General features: G+C 48.5%; 1 protein-coding gene across 5 annotated transcripts in view; it reads left to right on the top strand.

Annotated features, from left to right (window-relative positions):
* RASGRF1 (Ras protein specific guanine nucleotide releasing factor 1) overlaps window positions 1–19,826 on the top strand; it is a 130,000-nt gene that overhangs the window by 26,037 nt on the left and 84,137 nt on the right. For all 5 annotated transcript variants that reach the window (XM_054451592.2, XM_054451594.2, XM_054451591.2 and 2 more), the window contains exons 2-5: window positions 13–119; window positions 5,921–6,068; window positions 14,844–14,936; window positions 17,451–17,704. In XM_054451592.2, the coding sequence (XP_054307567.1) occupies window positions 13–119; window positions 5,921–6,068; window positions 14,844–14,936; window positions 17,451–17,704 (602 nt within the window). The remainder of the gene's footprint in view (window positions 1–12; window positions 120–5,920; window positions 6,069–14,843; window positions 14,937–17,450; window positions 17,705–19,826) is intronic.

Here is a 19,826-nt window from a genome sequence, read left to right as displayed (position 1 = left end):
TTCTTGGTACAGCATTACTTCACAGTGAACTTCAGCCATGAGAACCAGAAAGCCTTGGAGCTGAGGACAGAGGACGCAAAAGATTGTGACGAATGGGTGGCAGCCATTGCACATGCCAGGTAGGTCTTGTTGCCCAGGGCAGGAAGCCCCTACTCCACAGTCCAGGCAGAAAAGACCAGACCCAAGGGCCCTTGAACAAAGCCAAGCCCCATGAAGAGGAGGGTATGGGAAAGAGGAGGAGAAGCATCTCTTGGCAGGGTCCACCCTTACAGCCTGCACCTCTGGGATGAGCCTGTCAGTGCCACAGGGAATGAGAGGCCATGAGTATTGCAGCTTCTACCCTGATCCCACACTAGTTACCTTTTTATATTAGCAGAACCAAGTATGATTTGGTTTGGTTAAAGGATTTTGTGGTTCCTGAAGCCTAAGGCCTCCAACATTCTGACCCAAATGCAGCCACTCATTTGCTGCATGACCATGGACCAGTCCTCTCTGCTCTCTGGACCTCGATTTTCTCATCCAGAGGCTGACATTCTAAACCTCTCTGAACTTTGACACTCAGGGATTCTAGGCCTGCTCCTCCCCTCTGCTCCAGCAGTAAGTGCCCCCTATAGGGAGACTCCCTGGGCCAGGAGAGGGGAAAGCCAAAGGACAATAGGTACCACAGAGACAACAGGGGCTCCAAGCTGAACTGAGTCCCTTTTGGGTCCTAGGGAAATGATGGGTTTGTGAGCCAGGATGTGGTCCCAGAGCTGACAATCGCCTGGCAGAGCTGAGCATGGTTAGGGGCAGCAGCACCTAGACTTACCCTTCTGGGCAGTGGATCTTTCTACCTTAGTGGATAATGGTGTTTCTGTGTCTACTGCCTAAAAAAATGGAAGCTCCTGAGGGCAGGGACCAGATGTGATTCTTCGCATTACCAAGGCCTGATAAAGGCATAGACAGAGTGCCCAGTAAATATGGGTTACAGGAATGCAAGGATGGATGGGTGGTTGGAGGATGGATGCAAAGCTGGTTGTCGAGTTTATATATGGAAGATGAATGGTGAATTAATGGAGGATACATGGATGATACATGGACAAGTTGAAAGTATGTGTGGATGATGGATGTATGGTTGGATAGATGGATCCTAGAGCCCATCCTTGAGCCTTGGGTCAGACTAGTTAACCAGAAGCCCTTATTATGACTATAGCAATGACATTGGCCCTGAGATAAGGCCATCTCTAGTTCTTTCCTCAAGGGGTATCCATTCTAGCTACAGAAACCAGGTTGTCACATATGAACCAATAGTCAGGCCCAGTGCACAGTGCTGGGAGACAGATGGATGCAACATAAGTATTCCCCCAGGGATATCACAGTCTAATCAGGTAGACAGTAGACGTATGCACAGGTAGCTCTGGTGTATAGAGGCTGGGTTAAATACAAAACGACATGAGAGAGAGACATTACTTCCATCTGCAGGGAAATGGGAGAATCTGGGGAAGCTAGAAATAGGGTAAGATTTAGCCTGAGTAAGGGGATTAGAAGTCAGACTTAATGGGTTAGATTGGTAGCATTGAAATGCTCATTTCTCCCCACCTACCCCCCCCAACAACAACAACAAAAAGCCTTAAATAAATTTGTTGATACAGGAAAGAGAATTCCAAGAATAATGAAGAGGCAAAGTTTGGGTGTCATAAAGTAGACAAGGTTGGCCAGGTGCAGTGGTTCACGCCTGTAATCCCAACACTTTGGGAGGCCAAAGTGGGCAAATCACTTGAGGTCAGGAGTTTGAGACCAGCCTGGCCAACATGGTGAAGCCCCATCTCTATTAAAAATACAAAAATTAGCTGGGCATAGCGGGGGCAGTAGGGAAGCCTGTAGTCCCAGCTACTCAGGAGGCTGAGACAGGAGAATTGCTTGAACCAGGGAGGCGGAAGTTGCAGTGAGCCGAGATCGCGCCATTGCACTCCAGCCTGGGCAACAGAGCAAGGCTCAGTCTCAAAAAAAAAAAAAAGAGAGAAAGTAGATGAGGTTGGACCATGGGCTGCAACCAGACCATAACTGGATCTTGAATACCGCTGAGGTGTTTGACCTTTCCCCTGCGAATGGTGGGAAGCCATTGAGGGTTTTATACAAGGGGAGTAGCATGATCAGAACTATGATCTGAATTGGAAATTGCTCATGATGTAGAGGGTAAAACTGAGTGAGGAAGAACCCAAGTGCAGGGGGAGCAATTGGACCTCAGTCTCCTAAGCACTAAAGTAGAAGCAAGAGCACAGTTATTTTGAGGAGCAAACGAAATTATTTATGTGAAGGGGCTTTGTAAATGTAGAAGTATTATAGAATTCTAACTTTTACGTGCTGATAACCAGGACTACATTGATTTAGAATCTCAATCAATACAAAAAGTTTCTAAAGGCAATGAAATACCCATACTTACAGAGTAGAGTGGCTAAATGCTTAAGACAGACAATATTGAATGTTGAAGATGAGTGGAACAAATGTAACTCTCATCTAGTGCTGGCAGGAAGATAAAACGGCACAACCACTTTGGAAAATTGCAAGGCAGTTGCTTAAAAAGTTAAACATACATCTGCTCTGTGACCCAGCAGTTCCACTTCTTGGTACTTATCCAAGAGAAATGAAAAAATGTCCATAAGAAGTCTCATATGCAAATATCCCTTAGCAGCTTTATGCATGATAGTCCAAAACTAAGAATAGCCAACGTGTCCATCAACAGGCAAATGTCTAAAGTCACCTTGGTATGCTGCTCAGCAGTAAAAGGAACCAGCTACAAATGCATGCAACCTGGTCGATGAATCTCAAAATCAATTTGCTGAGTGAAGAGCCAGACACAAAATAGTTCATGATATTTGGTTCCAGTTACATGAAATTCTAAAATAGGCAAAATAAGCCTGTGGTGATAGAAATCAGAATAGTAGTTGCTTCTGGTGTAGGGATTGACAGGGAAGAGGCATGAGGGAACTTCCTGGGGTGATGGAAATTTCATCTGGATTTGAATGCATGCATTTATCAAAACTGATCAAACTGCACTTAAGACCTGTGCTTTCTACAATATGTACGTTAAACCTCAAATTTTAAAAATGAATGAGATATATATACTTATTTTAAAGATAGTGTTCTAATTTTCTATTGCTGCATGAGAAGTTACCACCAACTCAGCAACATGAAACAACACCCATTATTTTACCTCCCTGTTCTTTGGGTCAGAAGTCCAGGCTTGGCTGAGGTCTCTCTCTGCCCAGGGTCTCCCAGGCTAAAATCAAAGAGTCAGTGGGCTGAGCTCCTCTCTGAAGGCTCTGAGAAATCATCACTTCCAGGCTCGTTCTTGTTGTTGGCAGGATTCAGTTCCTTGTAGCCGTGGGACTGAAGTCCCTGTTTCCTTGCTGGCAGCTGAGAAGGGGAGGAGGGGGCAGTTCCTAGAGGCTGCATACTCCTTGCCACATGGCCTCCTCCATCCTCAAGCTAGTAACTCTCCAGCCTCAGATTTCTCACTGCCCCTTCTACAACCAGCAAAGAAAACTCCCCGCTTTTAAAGACTCATGCAACTGGATCACAGCCACCTAGACAATCTCCCTGCCTTAAGGTCAACTGACCCACGTTGACACAAGCCAGTGACAGGAGAAGAAGCCCTGCAGGGCAACTGTGCAACGGTGCATGCCAGGTAGGCCATGCACATCTCTCCTGCCTACCATGGACAGGATAATTTTTCAAGCAATTCACTAAATTAAGGACTGGCTGTAAGAAGCCAATAAAATAATAATAATCCAATTGACATCAATGCTGCCAAGCCTGTCTAGGCCTCCAGAGCCTGACAGAATGTTCTGCATCTGAGGGTGTCTGTCTGCTCTACAGTTTGTCCAGCTCTCACAGTTCATCATGTGCTTATGATAACCCAGGGAGGGGTCCCTTCAGCCCATTTGACAGACGTGCGACCCAATGTCACACAGGACATGGGTGCCTGAGCAGGGATTGTGGAGTCCTAGATCCTGGCTCCCAGCTTAGGGCTCTGCAACTGCCAGGTAATGCAGATTCAACACAAACTAGAAGCCTTCCTCCTCAATAAGGGAGCAGCTGGTGATCAATACTGCCTACCTGTGAACAAAAACCTCTCCATATGCATCATCCTTTTGGAAGCCAGCGGCACGTGTCAATGGGACAATGGTGGAATGATGGGACATGCTGATTGTTTGCCTTCTTCCTTTGTCAGGGTCTGGGTCAGCCCAATGGCCTCCCAGGAATGTCTCCCATTCAACCTGGGGAGTGGGGGAGTGACACAGTGATGGTCGCAGAAAGGAAAATCGAGGCACATTCCTTAGAATAGTCAACATCAACATCAGCCATCCTGGCTGAGCTGAGGCTTGTTAAGTAGTGCCTGGGACAATAGGAGCTATCATTGTACCACTTATCTATTATCTAGGGAGTTGGCCATAAGACCAGAGGGGGACACTATATCTGTAAGCATCACTGAACCTCAGACACCGTGTGTGTGTGTGTCTGTGTGTGTATCAGTGGAGACACTGGCTGTCTTCCACAGACATATTGAGTATTAAGTATTTTTATATATTCCCAATTTAGTTTTTATTTACATATACATAATAGATACTTCCTATGTATGAAAAAAGGCACTGGAGTGTATTAATATCATGTAGAGACACAATGTTCTCTTGCGCTGTATGTATAATATTCTGGTATTATGGGATGCCTCTGTGGGGGGTGTGTGTTTATATACAGCAAGGTATAAAATGCAACATCAAGTGCATTTTACAGTGTACGTCTCAGGGGAGAGAACTGTATGCCAAACCAGAAGACGAAACCAAAGGGGGTACAAATGCATTATCAGGGGCTGGAGCCCGACTCTAGCTCCAGCTTTGATGCTCATGGACTGTGATTTGGACCTCAGTTTCTTCATTTGTGAAATGAGATAATTGGTCTTTTGTGATCCCCAAGTTCCCTTCTCACTCTGAGAGTCTGTGAGTCTGTAAAGATTGCACCTGCACGAGGGGGGGATAGAAGGATAGGGGAGGATAGGGGAGGATAGGGGAGGGAAGGGAAGGATTGGGAAGGGAAGGGAAGGATAGGGAAGGGAAGGGAAGGATAGGGAAGGGAAGGGAAAGATAGGGAAGGGAAGGGAAGGGAAAGATAGGGAAGGGAAGGGAAGGGAAAGATAGGGAAGGGAAGGATAGGGAAGGGAAGGGAAGGATAGGGAAGGGAAGGGAAAGATAGGGAAGGGAAGGATAGGGAAGGGAAGAGAAAGGAGGAAGGAGAGGAAAGGAAAGGAAAGGAGGGAAGGATGGAGGGAGGGTTGGAAGAGGGACAGAAGGAGGGAGGGAGGTTAGCAGAGCAGCCTGCAGATGAGGCGGACGCCTATTTTACAGCACTCTGACAGGTCCATTAGTAAGAAGAGACTAATGAAGCAGCTGAATTTTCACACCCATGGGGTGAGGGGAGGTGTGGTGATACAAAAACAGACTCCTTCATGCTCTCAACTGAATTTCCTTTGCAAGGAAAAACAAGTCTCTTGAGAAGTTGGAAAAACTTAAAAACCTGATATTCATTTTCATAACAGAAGCACAAAATCTTATTATACTTTAATAGGATAGCATTACAAACTAAAGGATTCTCTCTTCTAGCCCTGTTATTTATCTTTAAAAGTGGGTGGGAACAAGAACACAGATGTGCTTTCTGGATCCGGCTCGCACTCGGGCCCACCACCCCGCCTTGCTCCAGCTGTCTCCCTGCCTGAACTGCCCCCAGTTCTACCCTGCCAAGCCTTCTCACTCTGCAGGGTGCTGGGAGTCAGGGCCTTCTGCTAAGTACAGGTGGGTGGGTGAGCCCCTCTCCTGGTCAGTGCCCTGCTTGATTCGCCAGAAGACAAGGAGTCAGCATCTTACCTGCCGTGTCCATCTGTCCACAGCTACAGGACCCTGGCCACAGAGCATGAGGCATTAATGCAGAAGTACCTGCACCTGCTGCAGATCGTGGAGACGGAGAAGACCGTGGCCAAGCAGCTTCGGCAGCAGATCGAGGATGGGGAGATCGAGATCGAGCGGCTGAAGGCAGAGGTGACTGCGGGCTGGGGGGTGGAACAGGCTGGCCAGGGGCCCAGGCCCTAGGCACAACATCTCAAACCCTGGGCTCCTGCAGGATTGGGGGGCCACATGACGGGCAGGGGAACCAGCTCCCAGATGCAGTTCTTCCAGGCTCCAAACTTAGGACGTGGTGGTACTGGCAGAATGAGAAGGTCCTGTGGTCAGACTGGGTTTAAATCTCACCTCTGCCACTTATTGACCGCAACCTGGAACAAGTCCCTCAACGTGCCCATGCCTCAGTTTCTGCAGCTGTAAAACAGGGCTTTCTATAAACACCTGACCAGGTCGTGAGGATTGAGTGAGATTATCTATGGGCAAGCTCCTAGTTACTGTGTCAGCCACTGTATTGACTGAGCATTCTGCATTATTAGCCCAAGACTCTGGAGGGCGCAGGGTCACGGGTAGGTCATTAGAGTGTGGGCTTCTGCTCAACTCCAAGGCAGCCCCTTCCCTCCATCTGTCTTGATGAAAGCTCCTGCAGCGGCCCACCAGCCAGCATTCTGGAGGCAGCATTGTTGCCAGACTAAGCCTCTTGGCACCTGGCTTCCCCAAGTGTCGTCCATGAAGCAGCAGCATTGGTTTCACCTGGAGCAGAATCTCAGGCCCCACCCCAGATCTTCTGAATTGGAATCTACAGTTTAACAACAGCCCAGGTGATTCCATTTACATTAAACCTTAGGAAGCACTAGCTCTTAGTCCCTTAGATGCCCCTCACCAGCTATCAACCCTGGCACAGAATGATCTGATCATCTCTTCCCCTTATCACCTCACCAGCATTTTCAGAACCATCTGGCCATATCATACAAGGACCACAGACTTTGCACTGAGGAGGGGAAAATGAAAACAAAGACTCCTGAAGTCAGCTGGGTATCTAATTTGCAGGGTCTGATGTGAGGTGAAAATGCAAGGCCCAGGCCAGGGAAGTCATTCTCCTGTCCCACAGCCTCCTGACTTGACTCATGGCAGACAGGCAGCACCCAACCTCAACCTCTAGCCTCACCTGCCCTGACTGCCAGGAAGTGTGCAGTAGCTGGACTGGGGTGGGCAAGGAGCTCCTTCTGAGTCACCCACCTAATGCACCCTGGCACTGCCAGCCTGCAGCAGAGATGGCTGTCGCCTTGCCCTGCGACACCATGGGGCGCATACTGGACCCCAGCCTGCACCTATCCCCAGGCACCTGCTGAGGGTCGGTGGCGATGGTGGACTATGAGTCTCCTCAGCTGACTCAACCAGTTGCTCCCTGAGCAGATGGTAGCAGAGGTCTTGGGGCCTGGGATGCCAGAGTTGCAGAATAAGCAGCCAAGAACCCATCCAAGGAGCTGAAAACGTGGTGGGAGGTAGGAACATGCATGAGCCAAGGCTCCAAGACCCTGCGGCATGCTCATGGTCCCATCAGATTCCACTCACTAAACACAATTCAGAGAGAAAACTATCTTAAGAATTTCAACAAAAGAGCTTGAAGTCCCAAAGGCAGAGCCTTCTGAGCATAGGACCCCATCACACCTGCAAATCTAGCTCTGCCTGGAATGTTCAAAGATCTAAAGCCAACAATTTCACCTTGTTCCGCAGCAGCCAAGCCCTGAACTAAGAGTAACATCAACTTGCAACCTCAAGGTCGACAAAAATTCCAGATTCTACACGTCTCTGCTAGCCTGATAACAGGCACCTTCATGACATACTTTCATTCCCCACAACCATCCTGATAGGATCAGTCACCTGCATTTCACAGGAGGAACCAGACTCAGAGAGCCTAAGTCACTTGCCCAAGCTCACACAGCTGGGAAGTGGCAGAGCTAGGACTGGAACCCAGGTCTCCTGTCTGCTTGCCAGTCTTTCCACTCTACTCTGGTAGCGTCTTCCCACAGGGCTACCAGAGCTCAGTTCAGGGATGTCCCCACTCCAGCCCACCCAGTTCATTCTGGGATCAATCTTCACCCAACACAGATTCCTAAATCTAAACTGAATTCCTGTATGGGATCAGGGAAGGAGTCCAGCCCCAGTACCAGATTATTAGCTTCATGATCAAGGGTGTCCAGGTGTCATTCATTCATTCACTTACTCACTTACTGAAGATCACCTACCGCTGACCTCATCCTTTTCCCCAAGCACCACCTCTTCTGTCACTGTGGGCACCAGTGCACTACCCGCCTCCTGGCCTTTGCACATGCTGGTGCTTCTGTTTGGAATGCCCTTTTCATCCCCACGCGTCCTACCTGGTGACATCCTACCAAGCTCAAACACCTCACCCTGGGGGACCCCTGCCCCAGAGGGTGCTCCCTGCTGTCTGCTCCCATGGCTTTCCCACTCTCAGCTCACCATGTGAGAGCAGGCTCCATGCGTGCCTGTCACCCCAACAGACCTGGCAGGAACTCTAAAAGGACAGGGCTGTGTCGCTTATCACTCCTTCTTTTGGCCTGGCACATAGTAGGTACTCAATAAGGGCTTGATAAATGAATGGTTGTCAGGCTCTGTGGGAAGCATTAGAGAGATGAAAGTTTCTGCCTTTGGGTCTGATTGTGGTAGAGTGTCTTCAGTGCCATAGTAGGGCTTGCGGTGTCAAGTCAGGAAGTCGGTTGTTTTATAGCCTGGGAGTTGTGGGTTCATGTTGCACATGGCCTTAAAAGGTGTCAGGGCATTGTAGGTCAGAGAAGGGGTGTAGGTGCAAAGGGCAGAGCCCCCTGTGGTGTTGGGGAGCAGAAAGCAGGTCAGTCATGACTGAGTGTGTGTGGGTGTGTGTGTCTCAAAGTGGCAGCAGAGACCCATTTGATGGGAATTTTCGGAGCAATGCTTCCAATTGAGTGTATTAGGGCAAAATATTTTTAAAGAAGACTTTGAAAGAAGGACCATCTTGGGAAAGCTTTCTGGCCATAGTGTCTCTCTTGGTCTCTCTCTGTCTCTCTCTCTGTCCCCCTGATATACACACACACATACACATATGCACAAACATGTCCTGCAGGTCAGAGGGTACTTGCTGGCTCTGAGTGGGCTCTAGGAGAATGGAAACAGAGCTCATTCCTGAGGAGTGGCCATCAGGTGAGCAGGACACACCGAAAAGCTGGGTGAGTGATGAGTGACACCAGTGAGGAAGACCCGGGGTCTTAGACTATCAGAGCCAAGAGGACTCTGAAGACACCAAGGTCCATGGGGAGGAAGCGACTTACCCAAAGTCTCTCGCTTCCACCACTGGATCTCCTGGCTGAAATCCTTGGCCTGAGCCTGCCCCACCACAGCCTTCTCCTCCCTGCTGAGGAGAGGACCTTGATAACACGGTACATATTCAGGAATAACAGTGTTGCCTGGATGGACCCACACTCTCATGGTCCACCTCTCTTCTGATGGCCAAATAAGCTTCCTCAAGCCCCATCCCACATATTCCTGAGGATTCCCAGGGGTTTCCCTGGTCACCTCTGGCTTTCAAACTCCACTCTCCTGATCTATCACTGCACTTCTCATGGCTGCCTCCACTCAGTCTTCACTGCTTCTTTCCCCTTGAGTGGTCACTACCTGTATCTGTCAGAATAGGCTAGATTATGCTGCAGTAACAACCTCCAAATCTGAATGTCTTAAAACAACAGAGATTGATTACTGACTCTGTGTGTCCATTGAGAGTTCTGCTGAAGACTCTGCTCTCCAAAATCCTCCAGTGATTGAGACACAAGCCAAGGAGGCTTCTGCCATCAAGAAATTCACTAGTCATGTGCCTGGGCTGGGGAAAAGGCACATGGCACACTGCTCACATCACATTGGACAAAGCAAGTCACTTGACTGTGCCCAACTTCAGAGGATCTGGGAAATACAGTCCCACCATTTCCAAGAAGACAGAGAACCAGAGTATCTGCAAAAGTCCCAACAACGACTCAGAGGAGGCTCCTCCTTCAGTCCCTACAACCCATGACACAGGCTGTTGTATGTAACAGAATGGAGGGGCACTCCACTATTAAAACAGAAAACAGCTCAAAAATGAATAGAAAACACCTCTGCCCTCATGTCACCCAGCCTTTCCTGCCACAACCATCCTTCACCAACCTCCCCTTTAAACACTGACTTCTCGCCTCACACTCCCACGTGCCACTTTTGTTGTTGTCCATAACCTCTTTCCCTACCAAGATCTTCCCCCTGCATCCAGTGATGTGCCAGAGCCTGCTTCTACCATTGGCCATTGGCCATCTACACAACACTCTATCACACCAGCTTGCAAGAGCCAACTGTTAGATTTTCAAGAATTTCGCTAGCTGAGTATTTGACCTTTGGTAGCTTGAAATGGGCTGAGCTAGAAATGGGCTGACATCATGGGAACTGGCAAATGCTACATGTCAGTTTTCCTTTCAGAGAGCTTTACCATTTATAATTTACCATTATATCATTGTCTGCAACTTTTTTCATGACCAGCTCTGTAATTTGCAGGGCTCAGCACAAAAGAAAATGTGGGGCCCTTAAAAACTTCAAGACAGCAACTGCAGAAACTTAAACCAACCATTGGGCCCTTGTAAGCCTGGGGCTCTGTGCAAGTGCACAGGCCACACATCCATGAAGCCAGCCTGTCTCTTCTCCCTCTGTACCCTCCATCCTGTGGCACCCACCCCAGCCATCTCTGTTAACAGGAGATCATGCTGACACACCTGTAACTTTACTAAGTAAAACAATCAATCCACTGCTGACTTAGTCTCTTCTGTCCCTTCTAAACAATCCTATCAGGACTTCTCTTTCATTACCAGAAAGCCCCATCAAGGAACCATCTAAAACAAGGGAACATCTACCTATGAGAAGACTCCTCCCCTCCTCTAGAATGCTCAGTTTGGCATGATTTCATTTTCTTAATAGCTATTTCTCTCCCATTTGCAATTGGAAGTAAATTTGGAGAGCTAAGACAGGCCCTAAAGGGCAGCATAGGAGTTTGCAGGTGGCTGTAATATTTTATTGGAATGGGAACACACATATCCTAGAAGGCTGACAGTGGAGGGAACTGCAGAGATCTTTACCCTAAGGTTCAAAATGAAGACTTAGCCTTGGAATCAGTTTTGGGTTGTTTTTTTTTTTTTTTTTCGATCTTGTTGCCCAGGCTGGAGTGCAATGGCACGATCTCGGCTCATTGCAACCTCCGCCTCCTGGGTTCAAGCAATTCTCCTGCCTCAGCCTCCCAAGTAGCTGGTATTACAGGTGTGCGCCACCACACCCAGTTAATTTTTGTATTATTAGTAGAGATGGGGTTTCACCATGTTGGTCAGGCTGGTCTCGAACTCCTGACCTCAGGTGATCACCTGCCTCAGCCTCCCAAAGTGCTGGGATTACAAGTGTGAGCCATTGCAACTGGCCTAGAATCAGTTTTGCAAACACACTTTGATGTGGAACCCCAATATACAAAATAGATAGAAGACTGCTCTGGGGAAAGGAGGGGAGGGTGGCCTTGGTCCTTCCCCACCAGCACCCCCTCTCCATGGCCACCCTCCCTGCTGTGGCCCTGCTCCCCATCTCTCCTGCCATCCCCCATTCCCAAGACCCGCTGCCCTGGCACACAACACTCTGTCACACCCATGCCTTTGTTCATATCATTCCTTCTATTTGAATTCCTTCCCCCACATATACCAACTGTTGGACTCCTGTTTGCCCTTCAAAACCTTTCCTGGCGAGCCTTGCCACTTCCTGGCCAAGGCTGTCCCATGGCAGTGGGTACACAGCTCTGTTCTGGCCTGGCCGTGTTGGATTGCAAGCCACCTCTATGAATGCCTGACCTCCTTCTTGGGCTGGGAGCTCCTCCAGGGAAGGGGCACTTGGCATGGTACCCAACACAGACACCATCAGAGCATGCTGATAAGGTTGGCACAAAGGGAAACAGAGATGGGGGCACCTGTTGGGCTTGGATGGGGGCAGAGGGAAGCAGGGAGGCAGGAGAGAGAGCTGAGTTGTGTGGCACCTGCTTGAAAAGCAAGCAATGCAGCAATCTTTAGTAAACCATTGACTGCTAACAAAGAGAAAAAGATCTGGATTAATTCCATCACCCATTACTGCACTGTCTAAACACATTCCAGGTTAAAGAAAGTGTCTCCAGAGAGGGGAGTAGGGTGGAGCAGGAGCCATTGCACCATGCCCAAAGCAGGTGTAGCAAGTGAGAGTTTGCCTCTAGGGGGCAAAGAAAGCCAGTCTGAGGGTGGTGGGTGGGCAGGAGCCAGCCAAGACACCAGGCATAGAGCCAGGTGTGGAATCAGCCAGCCAGAGTCAGGGTGTGAGCCAGAGGTCCAGTTCCCCATGGCTGTAATTCACGAGGGTCAACTAAGTAGGGGCAGGATGTAACCAAACAAAGCAGGGTGCAAAGCAAAATCTACTTCCAGGAGGCACCTGCCAGTCAGGGAAAGGCTGCCTCCATGAGCCCGTTAGGCCTGGGGCTCCCACCACCATCCTGATATTGGCTCCTAGTTGCAATGGGCCAAGACTAGACATAGTTCAAGACTTTTGCAGAGTCCCCAGGCTTGCAACCCTCCAGAGCTTTGCCCACTTAGCCTGATCCTTAAATAAAGCCTCCAAAGTTTTTGTTGCCTGCGCATGTAGGATGGTGCCTGACCTAATTGCATCTATTTTCTGCCTTAGTCCCTGTTGAGTGGATGTCCCGGAATGCCTCTCTCTGAGAAGAGCACCATCAGTTTTAAACACAGACCACTTCCCCCACCCCAGCACACATACACACACATATCACCATCCTAAAGTGAAAAGGGGTGCTATGTGCAAATCCCAAAACTGGCAAAGAAAGCATCCTGGCACAGAGGTGAGAAGAAGCCGAAGGTAAAAGTGTTGACTGAGCAGGCTCCAAAGGCGGGGTGTGTGTGTGTGTGTGTGTGTGTGTGTGTGTGTGTGTGTGTGTGTGTGTGTGTGTGTACGCTTGCGTGTTCCTTAGCCCTTTAGAGTCCAGATCAAAGAATCAGTCATCATTTCAATGTGCAAATGTTCTCAAAGGATCAAAAAGGGGGAGGGGGTGGGGAGAAAAGCCCATCTCCACACTGACTATTTCTCAGTTAGATATTTTCAGCCACTCTTCAATCACAGGCTGGGGTAATTTTAGCAACCAGGGAGTGGAGAGCGGGTAACTGTTCCATTTTGCTTTCAAAGTGCTTGATTTGCTCAATTATGAGCGCCCATTCATCCTGTGGTTCAGCAAGTGGCCTTGAGGGGACAAAAGCCATGTGTTCCCAAGAGAGAACAGCACCCGGCCTTGCGGCTTTGTTCGTAGAATCCCCCGAGCTACTATCTTTAGACATGCGGGGCTTCGTTACTGCAGTGTTTTCCCTTGGTTAATGTTTTTGTTGCTGCTGTTGCTCTGATTTTTTTTTAATTCACTTATTTGTGTAGACAACAAGAATGTGTTGAGTGCCCAACCTCGCGCTACACACCAGGAGCACAATAAATGAAACAGCTGCAATCCCTTCTCCCTTAGAGCTCACGGCAAAGATAGAAGAGTAGACAGGCAGTTCCAGCATTTTCACAGGAAAGTCCATGGTGCCGTGGGAACCCTGCTACAGGCCACAAAACAAGGACTCACAGAATTGGAGTGGTTGGACGAGCCCTGCGCAGGAGGATACACCACTGGCCTGTCTATGGGATGAGTCCCAGAGGTCCCTGGCCACAGTGCAGCTTAAGGTGCACCTTCTCCTAGGCACCATGCCTTGGTTTTGTTCTTGCAGCTATGTCGACATCTGTGATCCCCAAATTATGCAAATGGAGATGTTTAGAGCAGCTAGATATTTGAAGAGCTGCTCCACTTTTCTAGGCCAGCAGTTTCCAGGTTATGATTGAAGTAGGCCTCTGATTCTAAGAGGTGCTTTGGGGCTGCCCAGGAAGGAAAGTGCCAAGCCAGCAGGACTTCACCCGGAGCCACCTGCTCTATCTGATTTATATCCAGATACAATTTTGTTTGAAAAATAAAGGCATTACCTAGATGCCCATCAAAGGGGGAATGGATAAATAAAATGTGGTCTACGCACACAAGGGAATATTGCTCCGCCTTGAAAGGGAAAGAAACTATCCCATGCCGCAACCAGGAAGTAACTTGAGGACATTATGCACCGTGAAATAAGCTGGTCAGAGAAAGACAAATAGTGCATGATTCTACTTAGATGAGGTACCTAGAGGAGTCCAATTCAGAGGCACAGAAGGTGGAATGTGGTTGCCAGGGACTGGGAGGAAGGGGAATGGAGAGTTATTGTTTGATGAGTACAGAGTTTCAGTTTTACAAAATGAAGAGTTCTGGAGGTAGATGGTGGTGATGGTTGCACAACAATGTGAATGTCCTTAATACCACTGAACCATACCCTTAAAAATTGTTAAAATGGTAAATTTTAATATGCTACATGTGTTTTATCAGAGCAAAAATTATTTTTTAAAAAAAGGGACTGGTTGTTTGGGGAGTAGGGAGGAGAACCACAGATTTAGGCCAAATTCTGAGATTACAAATGAGGCAGCTACAGCCCGAGAGCAGAAGGGCTTCATCCAAGGTCACTCTGGTTGGGCAGCCCAGCTGGCCTGAAACCCAGGTGTCTACCCATCCCCCGTGCAGCGCTTGCTTCTCACAGATGCCTGGAGCCTGTCTGGTTCCATGACCTGGATACACAGAGTCAGAATCACAAGCTGTGGCATCATGGCTCTTGGGGAAGAAGAGGCAGGGCACTCGGCTGCCACCCTGTGCCTGCCACCCACCGGCCAAAGACCTGGGGCCTCTGTGAGCCAGTGCCCCTCACAGGCTGACCTGTGTTTCTGTTGCAGATCGCATCCCTGCTCAAGGACAATGAGCGCATCCAGTCCACCCAGACTGTCGCCCCCAACGATGAAGACAGCGACATCAAGAAAATTAAGAAGGTCAGTACTATCCCTCTGGGTGACCTTCTTTGGAGCTCTGTCTTCAGAGAGCCAGCCCAGGGTCGGCAGTATCCACACCACAGCCCCACTGTCCTCAGGGCGTGCCCCCCGTCCCCCAACCTCAGCTCCAAAGACAGACCCCACACACCCTTATCCCTGAAGGGTACCCTGTCAAGTCATTTCTTCTGGTTATCCCTGTGGGGCAGATTGCTTCAGCCCCATTTTATAGATAAGAAAACTGAGGTTCCACAAGAGGAAGGAGTAGGGAAAGCCAGGACAGAAACCCAGGCTGGGACTCTCAGCTGACCGCTTTCCTCGCATTGCCATTCACCTTGCCAAGACCCCCAGGGCCACCTCTCCACTGCCACTCCCTGGCATGCCACCCCCACTGCCATGTACACGCCACCTCTCACAAGTACCTCCTGAGTCCCCAGCAGACCCAGCATGGTAGTCCAGCCTTTTTCAGACCTCACTGCTTTTACCCTATTAGAGTTCAGGAGGGACAAACATCTCAGAAGCTACCAGGGATCTTCCCAGTGGCCAGGTAGTGACATACCATGGGCCACCCTGTGGTGGTGTGGCAGAGGGAAGGAGCGTGGGCTGTGTTTGTAGCTTGCCAGACTCAAGGCATGGGAGCCTGACTCACCCTAAGAAAAACAGGTGAAACCACAAAATCCTATTTGTTGAGTGCGTAAAAGGACCCCAACGTCATCCCTAGAAACTGCAAACTGGCATCCCATGGGCCAAGTTCAGCGTACCAGTGTGTTTGAGATTTTGAGATTTTCATCCCACATGGAGGGATTTTTTTGGTTTACATTTTTAAAAATTTTTTGCCAGTGCTTTAAAAGCTAAACACATCACACAAAAATCTGGATTTCTGGTTTCTCAAGAATAGAAATAGCTAACATTAATTAACTACTTTCTATGTGCCAGACATTATTTTAAGAGCTTTATGCAGATTAATTCTATCCTCACTAAAGTCCTCTGAGGTTTATTTATTATTTTCATTTTACATATGGGGAAGCTGAGACACAGAGAGGCAAAGGAACTTGCCCAAGGTCACACAGCTAAGTATTTACAGAGTAACATTCAAACCCTGGTGGCCAAGCTCCAGAGGCTATGCTGCTGGGACACAACATCTCCTTAAAAAGCAGAAGGTCCAGCAGCCCCAGGCCACCTCCTGCACATGACAGCAGCCAGCCCAGGCAAGAGGTGCCACCTTATGACATCCCCCACCCCCAGCCAGCTTCACGCACCTCTAGGAACTGCCAGAGCCCCACAGGCATTGGGACTTGCCACCAAGGTCTGAGTCAAGTCCTACCTGGGCAGAGACGCCCTGACCCGTGTTCTCTACTACAGCCCCAGTGAGCTTCCCAGCTTACCCCTGTATTTGGAGCATTCTGGTTGGAACATTTTGTTAAAGGCTAGCTGAAATCCACCACCCATCACTCTATTTTCACCCTCCTGGAGCCTCAGAGTTAGCCCTTCCCTCTTTGAGAAAGCCCTTCCTATCTTCAGAGATAGCTCTTGGGGCTTGGGCAGGCCTCTTCTGTCTACGGCACCCATCTCTAGCCAGCAGGTCTGCCCCTGGACAACTGTACCTGCTGTTTGGAGACAATGGTCCTTTCAGTGGAGAATACTGTATGAGCACCTCTGCCTGACCTCCAGTGGCTCATCCCAGTACCCTTCCTCCCAGTGTGGACCGTGAGCTTGCACACAGCTCAGACGCCCCTTGATTGGAAGCCTGTACAGCTTAAAACAACTCTCTGTGTGTATGTCAATCAAGGCCCTTTCCCAAGTTCTTGCCAACATGAGGCCACTCCAAGCAGCCCAGCTCCAAGGCAACTGAGTTAAATGTGTCTCTGTTCATTTCCCTACTGAGTCAGGAGGAGAGGCTCCAGGCAGGCACCAGGACTCAGAAGCCACTGATGAGGGCTAAGTATGAGATTAACTAATTTTCCATGTTCTGTTCAATTTGATAATCACCCTTCTATCCAGAAGAGCTTTAATTGAAACTTCTGAGCTTTCAGGCAAGTCATTAGACAAGACAAGGCATGAGCTGTGCCCAGCAAGGCCCTGCAACCCTTTATCCTCGGGTGACCTCCCATTATGGAGACATGGAGCCACATTTTTCCTCCTCCAGCAAATGCTTCCAAAGCAACCCAGGGGTCTTGTTAAACTGAAGAGGTCTGGGGTGGGGCTTGAGAATCTGCATTTCCCATAAACTCTTCAGAGATGCTGATCCAATTTGTGGACCACACTTTCAGTCTAGCCATCATCTCTTTAGCCCCATTTTACAGATGGGAAAACTGATTCAGGGCAACCAAACAAATTGCCCTGTATCATGTGGGCAACAGAGCTATGCCTGGTCTACATCTGAGCTCTTTTTGCTACATGCCTGGCATAGGAATAACAAAGCCTTGGTCCCTACCCTTGGGGAGCTCACAGCCTGGAAGGACAGGAGTGGTCCAGACTCCCTGACAGGAGCCTCTCCCCACCGGTCTTGCTGCTCAGGTGCAGAGCTTCCTGCGGGGCTGGCTGTGCCGGCGGAAGTGGAAGACCATCATCCAGGACTACATCCGGTCACCCCATGCTGACAGCATGCGCAAGAGGAACCAGGTGGTGTTCAGCATGCTGGAGGCTGAGGCTGAGTACGTGCAGCAGCTGCACATCCTTGTCAACAATTTCCTGCGCCCGCTGCGGATGGCTGCCAGCTCCAAGAAGCCTCCCATCACACACGACGACGTCAGCAGCATCTTCCTGAACAGGTGAGCACCCCTAAAAGTTGGCCAAGGCAGGAAGGAGACTAGTGGGCATTGGCCGCAGCTAAGCTTTAACACACTGTCTCATGTGGTTCCCACCGAGTGCAGATGGGGCCCAGAGAGGACAGAAGTGCCCAAGATCACGTGGCTAGAAACCACCAACCCCAATAATTGTGGGGTCTGGGGCAGGAGCACAAATGTAGGCTCACAAAGTATAGGTCTAAACCAGTGGGCCTCAACTGGGGCAGTTTTGCTCCCTGGGGAACACTTAGGAATGTTTGGAAACATTGTTGATTGTCACCACTTGAGAGAGATTGCTGTTGGCATCTAATGGGTAGAGGCCAGAGGTGCTGCTAAATATCCTACAATATGCAGGACAGTTCCCCACCAACTACAATGTCGATAGTGCCACAGTTAAGGAACCCTGGTTTAAATGTTTAAGAGTTATAAATCAAGCTACAAAACATAAACTGAAATACCTTATTCTTCGACCTTGATACCATCATAATGACCTGGAGGCCAGGTTGAAACTTAGAATTCTCAGATGCCTTAGAGTTCTGCTGTGGACCACGCTACCCACATGTCTTACAAAGAAGTCACTTCTCCCAGATGGTGACCCTGGCATTAATATGGGGCTTGTGGTTCTTCAGAAGGCTGCGCTGACGGCTGCTCTTCTGCTGTCGACTTCTTTTTAAAAGGAAGTGGTTTAAATGAGCTTTCTGGTGGGTGATAAAATTGTATAAACTAGATAAAAGCAACAAAACAGCATGCTATTTACAATGGAATGTCATCTAAGAATTCAAGTAAATCATTATGTTCCCCTAGATGTTCATTCAACTACATTTCTTTTCAAATATTCAGCATTCAGTCCTTTCACTAATCTCAACCAGCCTTTTCTCCAAGCCCTCTGCATGAGTATTTGGGACCCAGGGCCACCTTCCCTGTGTCCTCCTCTTCCCCCTTTCCCTAACAGTGTGATGTGCTGAGTTTGAGGGGACTGTGGAACACCGCAGCGTGGGGATGTATGAGATTGTGAGTCAGACATGAGTCTGAGGCTCAGGTGAGAGATTGGGCTGAAGAAACTGAAAGTCATTGGGGTGGGACAGGTTGACACCATAGATGTGGGCAAGGCATCAGAATATGGGGGACATAGAGAGAAGGAAAGAGAGAGAAGCAGGCAGGAGGAGGAAAATAGCTTTTGGCCTCATGAGACCTTTTCGAGACTGAATCACAGGGCCCCACAAGGCTGCTTTTTAATAGACATGTTGATCACAGTTCTTAGACATTCAATAAATGCTTTTATGCATTGACTAAAACAACAAAAAAAAGAATTATGTGTGTGTGAAATCAGGTAACATTTAACCCAGAAAGTGGGTTGTTTAGATTCAATGACTTGAAATTTGAATGAAAAATGTGAAGAACGTGTTCCTTGCTGAGCAAACCCTGGATAGCTCAGCTGACTTCACATATTCTCAAACACAAGCCCATCTGTAGGTCTGGGTGGAGCCCAGGGGACTGCATTTCCAACAAGCTTGCAGGTGCTGCTGATGCTACTGGTCCCAGATGGCACCAAAATGGGAGGCTTGAGATAAACAGAGGTGGCTGCCTGTGTTTATCTCCACCATGACTCCTTATTTGAGGTTTACTTCAGGAGGCAGTAGTGTAGTTCTATGTTGTTTGTACTTTTTTTGCATTTTAGGTCACCATTGCAAACTTTTGGTGACCATTTATCATCATCACTAAGAGGTGTCCTTTTGTGTTTGTTACCTTTTCGTAGTTTTATTATACTTCATTGATTCATCTGAAATAGAATTCTTTTGACCTGGAATCTTTGGTAGAGAATATTCATGCCAGCTCACAGCATTTGTTCAAAAGTTGTTCGGAAAAAAAAAATCACAACATGGTTTTATATTTTATCTTCAAAGAACTGAATGGATCAGGTCAGATACCTTTAATGGAGAACAAATGAGAAAGAGGAAAGGGGGATTTTGCCTTCTCATGAAGCTGATATTTTCAACAATGACCTTAAAAAGAAACATGATAGACCTCAAGATAGACCCAGGAATCCTTCAGCAGGGCAACTGGAAAGATTTACCTAAATCTGTTTTTCCCTTTCTGTTATCAATAC

Source organism: Pongo pygmaeus, chromosome 16, assembly GCF_028885625.2.
Source record: "Pongo pygmaeus isolate AG05252 chromosome 16, NHGRI_mPonPyg2-v2.0_pri, whole genome shotgun sequence".
In the NCBI taxonomy this organism is placed as follows: Eukaryota; Metazoa; Chordata; class Mammalia; order Primates; family Hominidae; genus Pongo; species Pongo pygmaeus.
Note: the sequence above shows the minus strand (reverse complement) of the source record. Positions and strands in the feature narration are given on the sequence as shown.